At 40.5% G+C, this 17579-nt stretch overlaps 1 protein-coding gene across 2 annotated transcripts in view; it reads right to left on the bottom strand.

Moving 5' to 3' along the window:
- The window catches only part of LOC109240322 (acyl-CoA-binding domain-containing protein 4-like), a 31450-nt gene extending 20510 nt beyond the window's left edge, over nucleotides 1-10940 (bottom strand). Inside the window, exon 1 of one of the 2 annotated variants that reach the window (XM_019406948.1) lies at nucleotides 10581-10940. In XM_019406948.1, the coding sequence (XP_019262493.1) occupies nucleotides 10581-10733 (153 nt within the window). In that variant the 5' untranslated portion in view covers nucleotides 10734-10940. The remainder of the gene's footprint in view (nucleotides 1-10580) is intronic. The other variant, XM_019406949.1, reaches the window with a different exon arrangement.
- Between the last annotated feature and the right edge of the window lie 6639 nt (nucleotides 10941-17579).

Genomic DNA, 17579 nt, shown 5'->3' with positions numbered 1-17579 from the left:
CAAATAAATACATAACTGTTCAAGGCTATCTATGTTTCTCTTGTTGCCTTTAAAGATTCTACTATTTCTTTCAAGCCAAATAGTCCACCAAATGGCTTGAGGAATGGTATTCCAAGTCTGTTGTTATCTCCTGCGTAGTCCCTTTTTTCCACTCATTGCAATCGCTCGAAAATGAATTTTGGCATGGTCGAAGACATGCCAAGTATTGCCAAAAACATGTTCCACAGTTGATTCTTTTTTTTAATAAGAATGTTCCACAGTTGATTAGTAACTCTATAATGAATTTTGGCATGGTCGAAGACATGCCAAGTATTGCCAAAAACATGTTCCACAGTTGATTCTTTTTTTTAATAAGAATGTTCCACAGTTGATTAGTAACTCTATAATGCAAGAAGAGGTGGCCAATGAGTCAGACAAGCTTCCCCAACCCCGATCCAAGAGAAGCAAGAGACTTTCAAAGGAGCCTTGCTAAACCAAAAATTTTCCAAGGCAAATAATCCCCATTGTTGCTTGATTCTAGCGGATCAACTTTTTGACTGTAAAGAGACCTTTGGAATATCCCTCCCATTTGACAGAATCTATTTTGTTGTGATCCAAAGCTATGGTGTAGCTAAAGCAAAAGACATAAACTTTCCATTTCCCAATCATTTTAAGTTCCTTCAAGGAAAGAGATTCCAGCACTGCATTGAATAAATTCAGCAATTACCCTATTGTGCAGGAAGAAATACTGTATTGATCTTTAAGAGGAGTGTGGCCCATCCATGCATCTTTCCAGAACCTTATTTTCCTTCAATTTCCACGAATGAAGCCCATATCTGCCTCAAATTTGTTCCAACCTCCTCTAATATGCTTCCAAATTCTAGTGCCATGAGGTGTTGTGGATGATTTAGTGCGTCATTGATTCTCAATATAGAAATTTTCAACCAAGGTTCTCCTCCAAAGTGCATTGTCCTCCTTGTTGAATCTTCGATGCTATTTCAGTAATAAGCTTTCATTATGGCTCCTCAAGTTCTTCATTCTCAAATCCCCTATTCTTTATCTACAGCAACAGTCTTCCAATTAACAAGAGAGAAGGAGTGAGATTGTGTTTTTCCTTTCCAAAGAAAGTCTCTGCCCAATTTGTCCGTGCGCTTCAAGACAGAGGATGGTGCCTCAAAAGGAGACAATATATAAGTAGGAATTGCACTAAGAACACTATTGATGAGAGTGATTCTGACACCCAAAGAGAGGTATTGATTCTTCCAATTTGCCAACTTTTTCTCCATCTTCTCAAGATCCTCGTTCATAATAGATAAGGATTTGATTTTATCCCAAAAGGTAAGGCCAAGTAGATGAGGATAAATATTTACGACAAAATGTTGGCTAGTCGGCTAATGTCTGGCACATTGTTGAGAGGAAACATAGAGCTATTTGAAAAGTTTATGTGTAATCCCGAGACGGCTTCAAAGGAAGATAGAATCATCCTCAAAATCATAACCTGATGTTCTTCTGTTGTTCTGAATTACACATGATCAAAGTATCATCCGCATATAAAATGTGAGAAATTTTGAGATTCCTTATACATCTACAATCTACATGAAAATCATCAATCCAGTTTGAATGAGTTGCACTATATAGCATTTTGCTAAGACCCTTCATAACTAGAGTAACAAGAGGAGGTGAAAGAGGATCTCGTTGTCTGAGGCCTCTTTGTGAGGAAAAAAACCATGGGGGTTATCGTTAATGAGAATGGAGAATTTTATTGTGGATAAATAAAATCTCATTCAATTAATCCATTTGCTACCGAAGCCCAGTCGACTCAATAGATTCAACAGAAATTCCCAATTTACATGGTCAAATGCATTTTCAATGTCCAACGTGCAAATGATTCCCGGCTTCCTTGACTTCATCCTGGAATCCAAGCATTCATTAGCGATCAACGCAGCATGTGTAATGTTTCTATCACTGAGAAATGCCATTTGAGAGGAGCTGACAAGACTGGGTAGTGCATTTTTTGGCCTATCTGCTAATGCTTTGGAGAAGATCTTATAGAAGCTACCTATCAAACTGATAGGTCTATAATCTTTTAAGTTCCTTTGCACCGATCTTCTTGGGAATAAGTATTATAAAGGAAGAATTTAAACTTCAATCAAAATATTCAGAGTTATAAAAGTGATTAAGAGCATTCAACAAATCAACTTTTATAATCGTCTAACACTTTTAGTAAAATCCAGTTGAGAAACCATCAGGGCCCAGTGCCTTGTAACTTTCACAACTTTTGATAATCCCATGAATTTCCTCATCCTGAAAGGTCTTTCAAGCAACTCTTTTTCCTCGCCGGAAATGCTAGGGGCGTTTGCATATTCCCAATGTGGTCTCCAAGTCTCATTCTCCCGATACAAAGCTCCATAAAACCTACGGATCTCATTTTTTATGGCATCTTCATTTTTAGAAAGGACTCCTCCAACCTTACGGCTTGTCTATATGATTGAATCTCCTGTTGGAGTTTGCCATCTTATCGAGGAAGCAGTGTTGTTGCCCCTTTGCCTCAACACAAGACACTTAGACTTCTGTCTCTAGGAAATTTCTTCCATTTAGAAAATGTCCTCAAGTTCCATATGTAAGTTGGCTTTTTGAGAGCAAAAGATAATTCGAGAGTGGTGCTTCTTCAGCTGTTTGATCGAGTTCCATGACCTTATTCAGGATAGAAATTTTCCAGTAATGGCCAAAACAGGACTTGTCCATTCTTTAAGCTTGAGTTTCAGTAGCTTAAGCTTCTTAGCAAAAATAAAAGCTGGCCGGCCAAAATACTGAAAGATATCCACCAATTTTTGTCCAATTCCTCAAAAATACACCAACCACATATCTTCAAACTTAAAATAAGAGGCATTTCTAGACCAACGCCCGCACTCTAGGATTAGTGGTCAGTGATCTGAGACAGCACATGGGATCTTGGATTGTTTGATTGCACTAAAGAGATCACCCCGCTCGAAAAATACAAGAATTTGTAAATCCTAGAGTTGAAACTATTTCTTGACCATGTATACTTTCCCTCAAATAAAGGAGGATCTATCAAATTCAAATCTTCAGTAAACTCGAAGAACTCTCACGTTCCTTTACTAAACCTAGAACAATGTTTTCTATCACATGGAAACTTAGTGATGCTAAAATTGCCACAAATCACCCAAGGACCCTTATACAATCCCTTAGTTGCCGAGAGTTCCAACTGTAAATGGACTCTGAGAACTCCCGCAGTCCGAAGATGGGTTTTCTCGACCGTTGATTGCATATGATTCCTCAAATATGATGGTGCTTTCTTCTATTGTTGTAGCCTGCTTTAGGGTTTGGCTTGTACAAGTTGTTCCTAATTTTTTAATAATCGAAGAAGTTGCAGTAGGCTCGCTTTGTGGTCCCAACCTCACTTTGTGAGAGGTATAAGCTGGTTTGAAACTCCAGGAAGTATGAGCCCGCCCCTCAATCTTCCTATCACCTCAATACACCAAGCTTTTTCTGTTTCATAGCAGACTGTTCCTCACATTTGTTTCCATTAACTTCATTTTTTGGTGTGCTTGTTTCATTTTATTTACTTTGGATTGCATATGCTCATCCACATTCTTGTGAGGATGCTCATTAGTCTTATTTTTTTGTGACTCTGACTGTTGCACTTAATGAAGATTCCTCTTCTTGAGAGCCTCTCTTTTTTTTTTTGATAAGGTAAATAATTTTACTAATAATTGATAAAATCCCATAGACAAGGCATATGCCAAAAGAAAAAAAGTAAAGGGCCAAAAATGACCCTCTACTATTGGAAAAGGATTATTTATGCCCTCCGTTATACTATCAAATCACTATTGCCTCCGACGTTACAAAATAGATGCAAAAATATCCCTCCTCCTTTAAGGCCCTCCACCATGGACAACACCATCCCACATAGCCTGACATTTTGCTGAGATGGATGCCACATGGCATGCCACCTCATGGCTTTCTTCCCCCACTTCTTCTACCACCATCTCCATTCTCATCCAGAATCTCTTGGACCACCACCAACGTAGAATGTGGATTTCAATGCGGCGATGAGTAAACTCACAACTTTAAAATTAGTAGTATTTGTGATTTGAACTAAAATTCAATCTTAGTGAGTAGGATTTGGATATCTGATGCTTGGAGAAACGTGCTTGTTCATTTTCTGTTGGGAGCCATACTAAATATAACTTCTTCTATTATTTGCAATTGACAAAGTTGCATTCCTCAGTTTTTAATATTGTAAATTAGACATTCTCTATTCTTAAAAGGAATTGAGGCTTATTTATGCAATTTCCATGTCTGCTAATGTATTTAAGTTTTAACCAAGATACACTGTTTTTTCTTCGTGAAACTGAGGTTCCCCAAGAATGATTTTTAGATGTGTTGCTTTCTCAAATGTGCATTAGCTACGATCTTGATGTGTTTTCAATGAAAGTCTTTTGATTTATTTAATTATTTGAAGGGGATGCCTTCTAAATGTACATGATGTACTTTCTAAAAAAAATCAAAATCTCAAAGGCACACCCATAGTTGGTGTCATTGGAAGGAAAAATATTGTAGCTTATTCAACTTTTAATTAGCTGACTTTACAAAATATGATGATAAATATTAATTATTCCATATGAGGATGGAGAGTATAATAGAAATCAAAACTTCGGTAGGAGGAACGCTCATTCACTCAAAAACTGTTGGGATTTTATTTTAAAGAGATGTTGCATGAAGGGCGAGATGGTGGTGGAAGAAGAAGTGGGGGGAGGAGGTAAAATAGGGCTGGAGTGGTGAGGTGGCATGCCATGTGGCATCCATTTCAGCAATATCATGCCATGTGGGATGGTGTTGGCTATGGTGGAGGGCCTTAACGGACGAGGGGTATTTTTGCACCTGTTTTGTACCGTCAGGGGCAATAGTGGTCCGATAGTATAACAGAGGGCATAAATAATCCTTTTCGAATATTAGAGGGTTATTTTTTACCCTTTTCCCAATAAAAAATCTACATCATTTTTTTTTGATGAAGTAATTGGTTTCATTACTGGCATCAAGAAGATGCATAAATTACAAAAGTGTAGTAATTGTTAGCTCCTTACAAATGTTTATACTAGTACCAGGGAGCTAACAAAATTCAAAAAACTAACAGGGGAGTCTATAGGGGATAGATAAGCCCAGCTATACAAATACATGAGGCATCTAGCCTTGAGTTTGTGGGGAGAAGTTGATACTCCATCAAAATACCTGCTGTTTCTCTCATTCCAAATGCTCCAAAAAATAGCTGCAGGTATCATCTTCCATACTTTCCTGATGGTGCTATCAACTTTCCAGTAACTCTAAGACTCAAAAGCATCCCTGATATTATGTGGCATGACCCATCTAAGTCCAAAGAGTGATATAAACATACTCCATAAATCTGTTGCAACAGGGCATTGAAGAAAAAGATGGTTGTGATTTTCTGCCTCCCTCTGGCATATGTAGCATCTATTCACAATTTGAAAATTCCTCTTGGCTNTTGTCAACACAGGGTACTATATCCCCTGGTTGCTTTCTTTCTTATTAAAGGATACGACATCCCCTACTATTATTATAAAAAATGTGTATTTTTTAATTCCTTACTCTGCAATAGCAAAGATTGTTTAATGTGTTTTGAATAACTCACAAAAATTTCCTAGTGCAAACTGGGGCAGAAAATTTTTGTTCGTTTTGTTTGTTTTGTGGTGGCTTGTAGGTTTTTCTGCAAAGCACGGATTTGATGTGCAAAAATAAGATTTCAGTTCTTTCCAGAGAAAGTGGAATGTTTGGTCTCAATACCAGGCGCAACCAGCTTTGGCGTAATGCTGCAGAGACATATGGTCAAGATCTTCATCATCGGATCAAGAATCAAACCTGGGAGAGTATTTCATAGTCTGTTGCATCGAGAGCATCAAGTTTCAATCCAAAGTTACTGGGAGAATTGGAATCACGGATCAGAACCTCGACGGAACCTCAGTGGACTCTCCATCTAAGTATACTCCATCACTCTTCTTTCTACTTGAACTACACTTGACTTGATTCTCTTATAACCCGGGATATGTAGGCTGCCTAAAACCAAGGCTCGGTCGCATCTTTTATCTTCTTTTCCTTTTCAAATGATAGTGAGGCCAAAAATCAGTCACCTTGTTCATTGTCTTTGCCTGAAAACTCTTCATGTTTCCAAGCAANTTTAGTCCCTTCCCATAGAAAGTTCCTTCTGATCTTGTCAAGCTGCTTCAGGACCTTACTAGGCATTGGAAAGAGTGACATCTGATAGGTTGGGATGTTGTCTAGGACACTACTGATTAGAGTTAGTCTACCACCCATAGACAAATACTGCATCTGCCAAGAAGCAAGTTTCTTTTCAAATTTCTCTATGACCCCACTCCATATAGCTTCTGACCTGAACTTTGCCCCTAGTGGAAGTCCCAGGTAAGGAGTTGGTAAACATCCAGTCTTGCAGCCTAAAATTCCAGCCAAGTCTTCTAAATTATGCACCTCATTAACAGGGTAGATTACACTTTTGAGCATGTTAATGTGAAGACCTGAAATAGCTTCAAATATAAGAAGGGTTAGATTTAGATAGAGCACTTGACTTCTGTCTGCCCCACAGAAAATCAATGTGTCATCTGCATAGAGCAGATGCAGATGGGAAATATTGACCGTGCTTCCTCTCCCAACATCAAAACCTTTCAACCATTGCAGCTGTTTAGCTTTATCCAACATCCTACTAAGTCCTTCCATTGCTAATATGAATAGGAATGGTGAAAGTGGGTCTCCCTGTCTCAATACCCTCTGTGGAGAGAAAAAACCAACTGGGCTCCTGTTGATTAGAATGGAGTACTTCACAGTGGAGATATTGAACTTGATCCATTTTAACCATCTTTCCCGAAATCCCATTTGCTTGAGAATGGAAATGAGGTAGGACAAGTTAAGTTGATCAAAGGCTTTTTCTATGTCCAGCTTACATAGAATCCCTGCATCCCCTTGCTTTAACTGCCAATCAAGGACCTCGTTTGCTATCAACGAAGCATCTGTAATTTGCCTTCCTTGGATGAATGCATTTTGTTGATTTGAGACCAATTTTCCCATTACTTTCTTCAACCTTTCAGCTAGGACTTTAGCTATGATCTTGTACACACTGCCAATTAGACTAATTGGTCTATAGTCCCTTAGCTCCATTGCCCCTTTCTTTTTAGGAATGAGCGCAATGAAGGATGCATTACATGACCTAACCATCCAACAATGCTGGTGATAGTAACTCATAGCTGAAAGTATGTCATGTTTAATGAACTCCCATGAGTGCTGGTAGAAAGCCATTGTGTACCCGTCAGGCCCTGGTGCTTTGTCAAGAGCACTGGAGTTGATAGCTGCAAGAACCTCCTCCTCATTGAAAGATGCCTCCCGCCCCTCCTTTTCTTCTTCTGTAATGGTTGCAATTCCTTCAAAATTAGCAGATGGCTCCAACTTTCCTGCTCAGTGTACAAGTTTTCAAAAAATCCAGCGTCTCCTGCTTTATCTGCTCCTTATCTTCTATGATCTCATCCCTGACCATGAGTTGGCTAACTGTTGTAGTTCTATTCTTATACTAACCATTTGGTTAGCCTCAGATAAAGTCAATTGCTTGTCTTCTGCAGCCTGTTCTAGTGCCATGAGTTCCTCTAGTGCCCTGTTTTTCCTGGTTTCCACCTTCCCAAACTCTTCCCTGTTCCAGGTAGTGGTATTCTTCTTTAGGCTTTTTAGCTTTTGCATAAGGATAAAGTCAGCACTACCAGTGAATGTGTAATTCTGCCACCAGCTCTTTAGTTTGCCTAGAAATCCTTCTGATTAAAGCCACATGTTTTCAAACTTAAAGAAGGAAGGAGTTGCATCCCAGTCACCATTCTCCAAAATAATTGGTCTATGATCTGAAATTACCTTAGGCAAGGCAATCTGTCTCACAGCATTAAAAGAGTCATTCCAATCATTGGAGATAAGGAACCTGTCAATTCTCGAAGCCTGCAAACAGTTGTCTCCTTTAGACCAGGTATATTGAGCCCCCTATAAAGGAAAATCAATAACATCTAGGTCCTGAATAACATTAGAGAACAACTTCATTGCCTTTGATCTTCTAGTACAATTCAGCATCTCACTCTCAAACCTAACAACATTGAAGTCACCTCCACTACCCAGTGATCTTACCAAAGTCCCCTTATTCCTGCAATCTCACTCCACATTACTTCTCTCTTTGGATTGTTGTGTGGTCCATAGATTCCTGTAAAGCACCATCTGAACACTTCTGTGGTGCTTTCTAACATACAGGAGATGGAATAAGACCCCCGGTGTGCATCTAATTTGACCCACTTTCTTTTGTCCCAAATCACCACAATCCCTCCCCTGGTACCACTAGCTTTTAACACCACCCAATCAGCCCATCTATTCCCCCATAATTGTTGAATCATTCTAGTAGAGCAATCTTCTACCTTAGTCTCCTGCAAACACAAAATATCCACCCTCCACTTCTGAATGAGAGATTTAATAGTGCTTCTTTTCCAATCCTCATTCAACCCCCGCACATTCCAACTCAAGATTTTTAGCTTCATCCCGAACATGAATGGTATTGCCTACCCCTTAACCTGCTGCCCTCTTCTGTCATAATTAATCCCACATGCTAATCTTTTCCTTTCCCCCTCTCCTCTATTCCTCTTCTCCTTCCTTGCCTTTTGTTTTGATTCCTGTTGTTGGATTTGGACTTGTCTTCGCTGCTCCATCCTTAGAATTATACTCAGAAGATCATGCTCGAACCCTGTCGCATTGACCCCAAAGGCCTTGCATGCCTTGACCATAGTGAGTTTGGTCCATTTTGAAGTCTCGATTAAGGATGGAGTATCAATTAGCTGTGCGCTAGGGCCTCCCTCATACCATGTCAGTGGAAGAGCTTCACATACTGCCTGAGAAGAAAAGTCTGTGTCTGAGCTAGTTGCTGGAACCAAATCCATTGTTGGTGAGTGTATGCAAAGTGGCCTCTGGACTCTCTCTTCTGGGACCCCTTCATCATCTGCGTCTGAAGGGGAGTTTTCTAAACTCTGGTTTGCCAAAGCCATATGGCAAGATTGTGTCGTGTTTTGCTCCTTCGAGAATGAGGGTTTAGCTGCCAGTTCTTTTAATTTTAAAGCATTTGGGTCGGGTTTAAGCCCAGTTACCCTCCACACTGTTTTCTCATTAAAAAGCTTTGACTCCTTTGACTTCCTTGATGAGGTCTTCTTATTAATTGGGCCTTTTTTGTAATATTCCTGATCTGCTCCTCGGCCCAAGTTTTGTGATGGATTGAAAAGCCCTTTACCCTTTTTATCAGAGACCAATATACCTAGTGGTCCTTTACTCACTGGTTTAACAAATGAACCAGCATTCAAATTAAAGCTGCCAACCTGTCCTTCTGCATGTGAGACTGTGCCTGATGCAAGGTTCCTGCCAATCTGTCCTTCTACATGTGATACTGTGCCTGATGCAAGGTTCGAGGTACCCACTCCTGCCATCTTCTCCCTTGCTTCACCGAAAAAAAAAAATCTACATCATTTGTTCTAAATTATTCTTTTTGTGAGAGTTCCTTGATACAACTCAATATCCTTTACCTTGCCTTCCTCAAAAGGAGGCTCTTCTTCATAAATACTACATCTATTAATGTGAAGAATTACCTTGACTTGAGGTCATAAACACGTCATCTCTTTTGTCCTTTTGGGTTCCCAATGAATACACATATTATCACCCTTTCATCGAACATTTCTCTAATTCTAAGATGCATTTGAACGTAACAAAGACATCCAAACACCTTAATATTCCAATATTAGGCAGTCTGTTAAATAACATTTCATGTTAGGTAGTAGCAAATCCAATCTTTCACGAGCATACGGCCACACAACAGTTGATTTTCCTTTTTGTTAGGATGAAATTCATAGAGGAGTAAGTCACACAAGCCATGTTTTATGTTCGTACTAGAGAACAAAAGGCTAACATATTCACTAAAGGTGTTAGGTCAAAAAGTATTTTTGGGCATATATAATGTATTTGCTCCAACTGGAGGGGGACGTATTAGCATATTAGGTTAGTTATAATAGAAAATTGGTTTGTATTTTAATTGTATTTATAATCTTATATAGATATGAAGGACATTGTCAAGATAGGTCTGTTTAGAATTAAACTTCAGCTTGGTTTACTCCTTGTTGATCACATGCATATGTACGGAGTGCATAAACAGTACTCTATGAATTATGTAAACCATTTCGTTGGACCAGAATACATTCACGATTTGTTCTCTTCTGAAAGCTGCGAATTTACATATAATAAAAAATAGCATATGATTTCATCAAACAAAATATTTCCTATCATAACAATACAGGGAAATGAAAGTCCGGATCTACGAGAATTTCAACTGGAATAATATGCCAAAGGCGCTTTCTAGATTAAGTACTCCTATCAGTTATCCATCCTCTGCCGTAACTCAACATAAGGGAAAATCAGATCAAGCCATTTAAGCAACAAAATTACAATTTTAAAAAAATAAAAGGAAACGGGCAAGAAGGAAAGAAGGAAAAAGGGACCTGCTGGTAAAGGGCAAAGAGGAGCAAAGCGACTTCGTTGGAGAACTTAGAGCTATAAGGGTCGGGGGGAGATCCATCAAAACCTGCATACGCAGCAGCAGCATGAAATCGTTCCGGGTAAGCGAGGCCAGAGCTTCCCCTCGCCATCGCCATTCACCTCTGAATCTGATTGCCGGTTCCTTTTCGCTCCTCGGATCGAAATAAGTTGTCAAGAATGATTACTAATGTGTTTGCTATATATATACATTGGGGTGATTTGAATTCAATTTGGGGCGAACGAACTATATAGTATATACATACATGGCATGTACAATTGCTTAAATGTTGTACACTGTGCATCGGGGTTATACCCTACCTTGACTGTTGGGAATTTAGTAACGTTTGGAAAAGTAACGTGATCTTCTTTGTCCTTTTACGCGTTAGCCCTTTGTCTTGGTGTCTTCAAAATGAGGTAATCCTTTTTGCTCCGAGAAGCATACCATGTTGATTTATGACAAGTTTGTTTGCCCTAAAAATTGGATAATAATTAAATTTATAATGTGGTTTTAAGGACACGTGATTTTACCTAATATTAATTGATAAATGTAAAGATTAGTAATAGGAATTAGCAATGAGATAAAGCAAACCAGTGTTTGAATGGAATTAAGCCCTCGAGCTTTAATACCCTCGAGCTAATTGGTGCAAGAACAGTTAAAAATATAACAAGCTGATGAACAAGTATATGAGCTAAAGAGAGTGTTATATTGCTTTGATACGTCAGAACAATGTCCGGTCTTACAAATGATTAGAACCCCCTTTATATAGTAGAGGAATTTTACTTAAGGTACAATTCTAAATATGGAAGAAAATCCCATGATTGGCTGAACAGCCGGTCTTGACTTGATTCAAGCCGAGATTCTCGCCACAATCCTTGGCCGATCCCGGATATCTCGGTTTTCTGTTACTCGACTTAGCTTCGATCTCTATCTTACTTGGTCTCGATCTTGGTCGACCTCGAGCTTCATCGGTCCCAGGGTCTCGATAACTCAACCCCGCGCCATAGATAAAACTCGAGATCCAAACGTGATCTACCACGTTCCACCCTTGGTCAGTTGAACAAAAAGGGGCATCCCATTTTTGACCATATACAGATAGTCCCCTCGTTTTTGGAGTGTAATGACAAGAAACGAATTGAGTCCGAGTTTCTTTGCTTGTTTTTCTCAAAGCACCAAATTGTCACGACCCAAACGATGGTCCGCGACGAAATACCCTGTATACGGTGAAATCAGAGGGTCCAATTTCCCGTCGACGCGACACCTCAAAAACGCGTCTCGAAGGCTCGAAAATACGGCCGAGTTTTCCTCCCTCGAAGTTTGTCGACGCTCGACCTCGGGGCAGTATAGACTGACAGCTATGATGAAAAAGTGGGAAGTTCCCTAGGCGCACGACTGAGGCTGACAAAGCCTATAGGTCTAGCCCTGACCCGAATCAGGGCATTAGGTGGATACACCTGCCCCATATCTTTGTAATTAATGCTTTTGTATTATGCTTCCCCCTCATATATGAGGGGGAACCCTTGTCATTTGCAGACATCTGTTGCTCCATACTAAAATATACAAGAACATTCTCTCTATTCTCTAACACATTCTCTTGAAATCATTACCTCATTTATCATTTACATTTATTGTGTTCTATCCATTGTTCTTCATCTATTGCTTATTATTGGCCATAAAGAGATGTCATTGATTTTATTATAACTGTTAGTCATCCATCGATTACACCCAATAGCTCCCAGTCGAGCTTCAGACTCGACCCCAAGGTCCTCGATAGGGTGTTCAAAACCGATTCGAAACCGAACCAAAACCGAAGCTTAATGTCTTATTGGTATCGGGTTAACGGTTTAACGGACGGGGAATGGATTGAATTTTTTTTTATTAACGGCTTATCAGTTTGGGAACGGATTATTCAATTTTCTTAACAGATAATCCGTTAACCCGTTAAGAATATATATATATATATATATATATATAATTTATTTTTATCCATATAAATTTTTCTTTCATTCTCCATTCTTCTAATTTGCTTTTATCTTTAATTTTTTCTTTGAGAAAACTGTTTGTATCACATGATTTTCTAGGGCTGCTGAAGTGTTGAATTTATACATACCTAGAAGGCCTTGACTGCTAACAAAATAAAGACATAAATCCAAGTGGGCAGTTAGATTAAGGTTGGACTTTTGCAAACACACTCTGGCCATTTATTCAACACGACTTCAATGAGATTGTGGTTGAGTTATGGTGAGGTTACTTTATTACTAACATGCTTTCATCACTGAAATTATTGATATGGCAGATCAAACATAAACTAATAGTTGTCCCAGGTATGTCATGGCTTACAACCTCAGCCAATAGATAAGAAGGAAAATGTTATACACACTTAAAGAGAGAGAAGGCATGAAGTAGCACCAAGTGCGTGTCCTAGAATAATACATGAATTAGGCCGATAAATTGCCCGATAACCGCCCGATAAGAACTAAACCGATATCAATCCGCCTGATATCTTATCGGTGGCTAGCGGATTAATACATTTAAAAGCCGATAACCGATAAGCCAAATTGTTAAGAGTAAATAACCGCCCGATAAGCAGCCCTAGTCCTCGAATAAGCCAGCTCGAGGCTCCGACCATTAGTCATTCGGTTTGCTTATCACCCTGCTCTCAAGCTCTAATCTCGTTTCCAAGTCTTTCACATAGCATCAACTGCTTAACAACTAGCATAAAAATAGATCACGTATTTTTAGAACCTCACATAATCAAGTTTAATTGTTATTACTATTTTCACGATAAACAGTTTGGCGCCCACCGTGGGGCTAAAAATAATAGTGATTATTTTCTTGCTAGTTTCACTACACAAACGCAAGTTATCTTTCACACTTTTTCTTGCCCAAGATCTTTGATTTCAGGTCGAAATGTCCGATTCAGTAAACAACAATCTTGAGAACCACGGAGAAAATGGTGTGCATGTTCCAGGTGCTAGTGTACCACCACGAAACCCCGAGAACGCGCCAGAGCCAATTCCCGTGGACGCAATCTCGCGCGACGCCCAGCACGTCGATAAGCTCCCACACTAACAAGAGCGTACACCAAGGCGACCAACAAGAAACCCAAAAAACCCTAGCTAGGGAAGAACGGGAGGTTAGCCTTCACGTTATTTTTGAAATATTATAGGCACAACAGCTGGCTATTGCTCAGCTGCAAAGTCACCAGAAGAATCCTAGCACGGTAGCACCGGGGACGGCTCCCTCAGCCGAACAGGTACCAGAGAGATCAAGCAACAATGGGTCGGTAGCCGACCCCGCCATCGTAATGATGCTCGAGGACCTCACGAGGAGGATCGAATCGGGCGAGAAGAAGATAGAGGCCAATGATGAAAAGGTCGAGGCCTACAATTCTAGGGTCGACCAGATTCCGGGAGCACCCCCGATCTGAAAGGTGTGGATTCAAAGAAGTTCATGCAAAAGCCGTTCCCACAGGAAGTGGCTCCGAAACCCATTCCGAGGATGTTAAGAATGCCAGACCTCCTGAAGTACAACGGAACCTCGGACCCCAATGAGCACGTTACTGCTTACACCTGTGCAGTAAAAGGCTACGACCTGAGGGACGATGAGATCGAGTCCGTCTTGCTGAAGAAGTTCGGGGAAACGCTTTCTAAAGGGGCAATGATGTGGTATCACAACTTGGCCCCAAACTCAATAGATTCATTTGCCATGATGGCTGATTCTTTCTTTAAGGCACATGCCGGTGCCATCAAAGTAGCAACAAGGAAATCCGACGTCTTTAAGATCAAGCAGAGGGAGAATGAAATGCTACAAAAGTTCGTATCTCGCTTTCAAATGGAACGGATGGAACTACCACCAGTCTCCGACGACTGGGCAGTGCAGGCCTTCACTCAAGGTCTGAATGAACGAAAATCGGTAGCTTCGAAGCACCTGAAGTAGAATCTGATTTAATATCCCGTCGTGACCTGGTCGGACATTCATAACCGGTATCAGTCGAAAATCAGGGTCGAGGACGACCAACTAGGAGCCCCCTCGGGCTCGGTATACCCAAGCAAGCTTCTAACGAAGGAGGCAAAGCCAAACAAAGAAAGGTACCAGCCATACATCGAAGACAGGAGAAACGCTCCGAGGCGCAACATAAGGGGAGTGAAACAACAAAAGGGGAAATCACCCTCCTAGTCAATGTGGCAGGCACAACCCAAAATGCCAAATTCCATGTCATCGAATGAGACATGAGGTATAATGCCTTGCTCGGAAGGCTATGGATACACTGCATGAGAGCGGTACCGTCCACCCTCCATCAAATGACGAAATTCCCGACAAAAGAGGGGATTTAAACCGTCTACGGGGAATACCGTGCGGCAAGGGAAATGTTCGTAGTACACAATGTAACACCGACACCAGTGCCTCTACCCTCGAAGGAGCCAAAGGATTATCAAACAGTAAAATAGCGATAGCAAGCTACCCCCTCGGCTAAGTCCGAACCAAACAAAGCAAAGGACTGTACCGCGTCCTCATGACAAACGATCGAAACATCGCCTGCACATTATACACTAAGGTATGACCGTCTCCTTTCTCTTTCAATTACATTCTACACTGACCAGAGTGCAGGTATTCGATCGAAACGGCCAAAGCACTCTCCAACTCGAAAGCCTTAGGTTTCAAAAGCATGCGTTGCACTCTTTTCCTTCGACCGGGTTTTTATCCCAAAAAAGGTTTTACTAGCAAGGTTTATAACGAGGCAACATCCATATGCTACCAAAGGAAGACTTAACGAAGTATTCAAGGCTTCTTATGCAATCAACCTCGAATACTGGGGGGCATCCCCCCAGGAAGGTCACCTACTCGGAGAAGCCAATATACGCCGAATGGGGTCTCGATAGGAAAATGATGTACCGGGACAAACGATCGAATGAACCATGTCCATATAGAATAATGAGGCCCCTGACAGCAAAAACATGTATACTTGTACAAAGTAATCGAAGAATACTTTCCATCAAAGCATTTCACGCTTCAAAAGAGACTCGGTATTTTTGCAAAAACGGCTCCTCTATCAAAAACGTCCCGAAAACTCGGGGACTTGCGTCGACAACTCAAAACAATGCGACCCCTGAGTCGGAGCTCCTAACTCATAAGCCCTCAATGAGGCAACACTGAGATCACAAAACATCTCCAGAGCCAAAAATGTCCCGAACACTCGGGGACTAGCATCGAAAACTCAAGTCCACATGACCCCCGGGTCGAAAACTCCGGAATTGTATGCCCTCAATGAGGCAATACCAAGTGATAATAGGCTAGATTCATGTAGTTTGGCGACTATTTATGCCCCAACTTGACTATGCTTCACCATTCTAGGAAGGTTAAATGACGATAAAATGGCTCTAATTGTGAATTTCATGTTTTGCAGGAGCAAGTTGTGCTTATGAGGACTTAGGACAGTGTTTGGAGCTAAATTAAAGCAAGGGAAACCCCTCGGAGCTGAGTACGTGTGAAAGAAGGAAGAAAAGAAGAGAGAAAATGCTGATCCACTCTAGCGCGAGCCAAGCGCGGCCTTAGCGCGACCGCGCTAAAGCAGAAAAACAGGACAGTATACTATGCCATATACGCGGCCACTAGCACAGTTCGAGCGCGGCCACGCTAGTCAATCCGGAGCGCAGGAAGTTCAGGGTAAACTTGGAAGTTTGGGGGTCATTCCACTTAAGCTATAAGAGGTCCAGCTCGCCCAAAAAGACATTATCAAGGTTTTTATAGTTTTTTGTGAAGGCAAGAAGAGGCAAGAGGCAAGGAGGATAATTCGACATCGAGTTCTACCTTTCTTTCTTTTGTATTTATCATTCATGATGAATTTTGCTGTTATTATTATGAACACGATTATGAGTAGCTAATTATTTAGTCTAGGGTTTTGATGGAACCTGTTGAGGGATGAACTTCATGTTGTGTTAATATAGCTTTTCCAGTTTAATCTCTATTTGTTCAACTACGCTCTTGTTGTAGTTAATTGATAGGATCCTCAATTAGTTGTGCCTATTTAGTATGTATTACTCGGGAGAGAGTGCATATTTAGGTAGTTGTTGAACAACACCACTCCCAAAGTATATGAGGAATCAATAACCGAGGGTTTAAAGGTGGGATTAGGGATAATGAAGCCTTGGATGCGATCTAAGTGAGCTATAATAAAAGCTAGCTAGCGTAACTCGGGAGAGTGCGTCTAGTAAATTGTCGTAATTACTCGGGAGAGATTTATGGTAGTAAGAGTGCTCATGATCGATAGAGACGGTTAGGCAAATCTATGCGAAACATAACAGGAAGGGATTCCATCAATAGGGGAAATCACAACCTTAGATCCTTCTCTTAATTGTTTACAACTCGGTTATATTTAACTTTTAGTTTACTTAACTTTATTCAGTTATAGTTAGTAAAAATATTACCAATTGTTATTCAAAATATTTGGGAAGTTGATTACGAAGAATTCAGTGAGTCCGACAAAAGTAATTGGTAGGTTAATTTCCCATGGATTCGACTCTGAGCTAAATACTCGGATTATATTTGCAACGATCGCTTGTCCTTTTTATAAGGCATAGTTGGGCGTGATCAAATTTTGGTGCCGTTGCCGGGGAATTAACGTTGTTATCAATTACAGTTGAAAGAAATCAAAAAAATCTTAGTGTAATCAGTTTTCTTTATTTTCAATCCATACATTGAAATTTTAGCGTTTGTTAACTTAGTTGTACAGGTGCATGCCTAGAAACTCATCGAGAACTGGTGAAGTATTTGAAGCATTATCAGATCCCGAAAAAGTTTTCAAGGCCTTGAATCGGGCCAACCAGAAAAACAAACAACAACAATCAACTGATCAAACTGAACCAGACATGGGGGATAACGTGGTAGACTCGGCTGCGCCAGTTGTGGCGCCTCTTGTGCTAGAGGCTCCTCTATCGTACTGGGCGCAACCTACATCAGAGAA

Source organism: Nicotiana attenuata, unplaced genomic scaffold (genome assembly GCF_001879085.1).
Source record: "Nicotiana attenuata strain UT unplaced genomic scaffold, NIATTr2, whole genome shotgun sequence".
NCBI classification, from domain to species: domain Eukaryota; kingdom Viridiplantae; phylum Streptophyta; class Magnoliopsida; order Solanales; family Solanaceae; genus Nicotiana; species Nicotiana attenuata.
The sequence above is the reverse complement of the archived record's forward strand: the minus strand, read 5'-3'. Positions and strand labels throughout refer to the sequence as shown.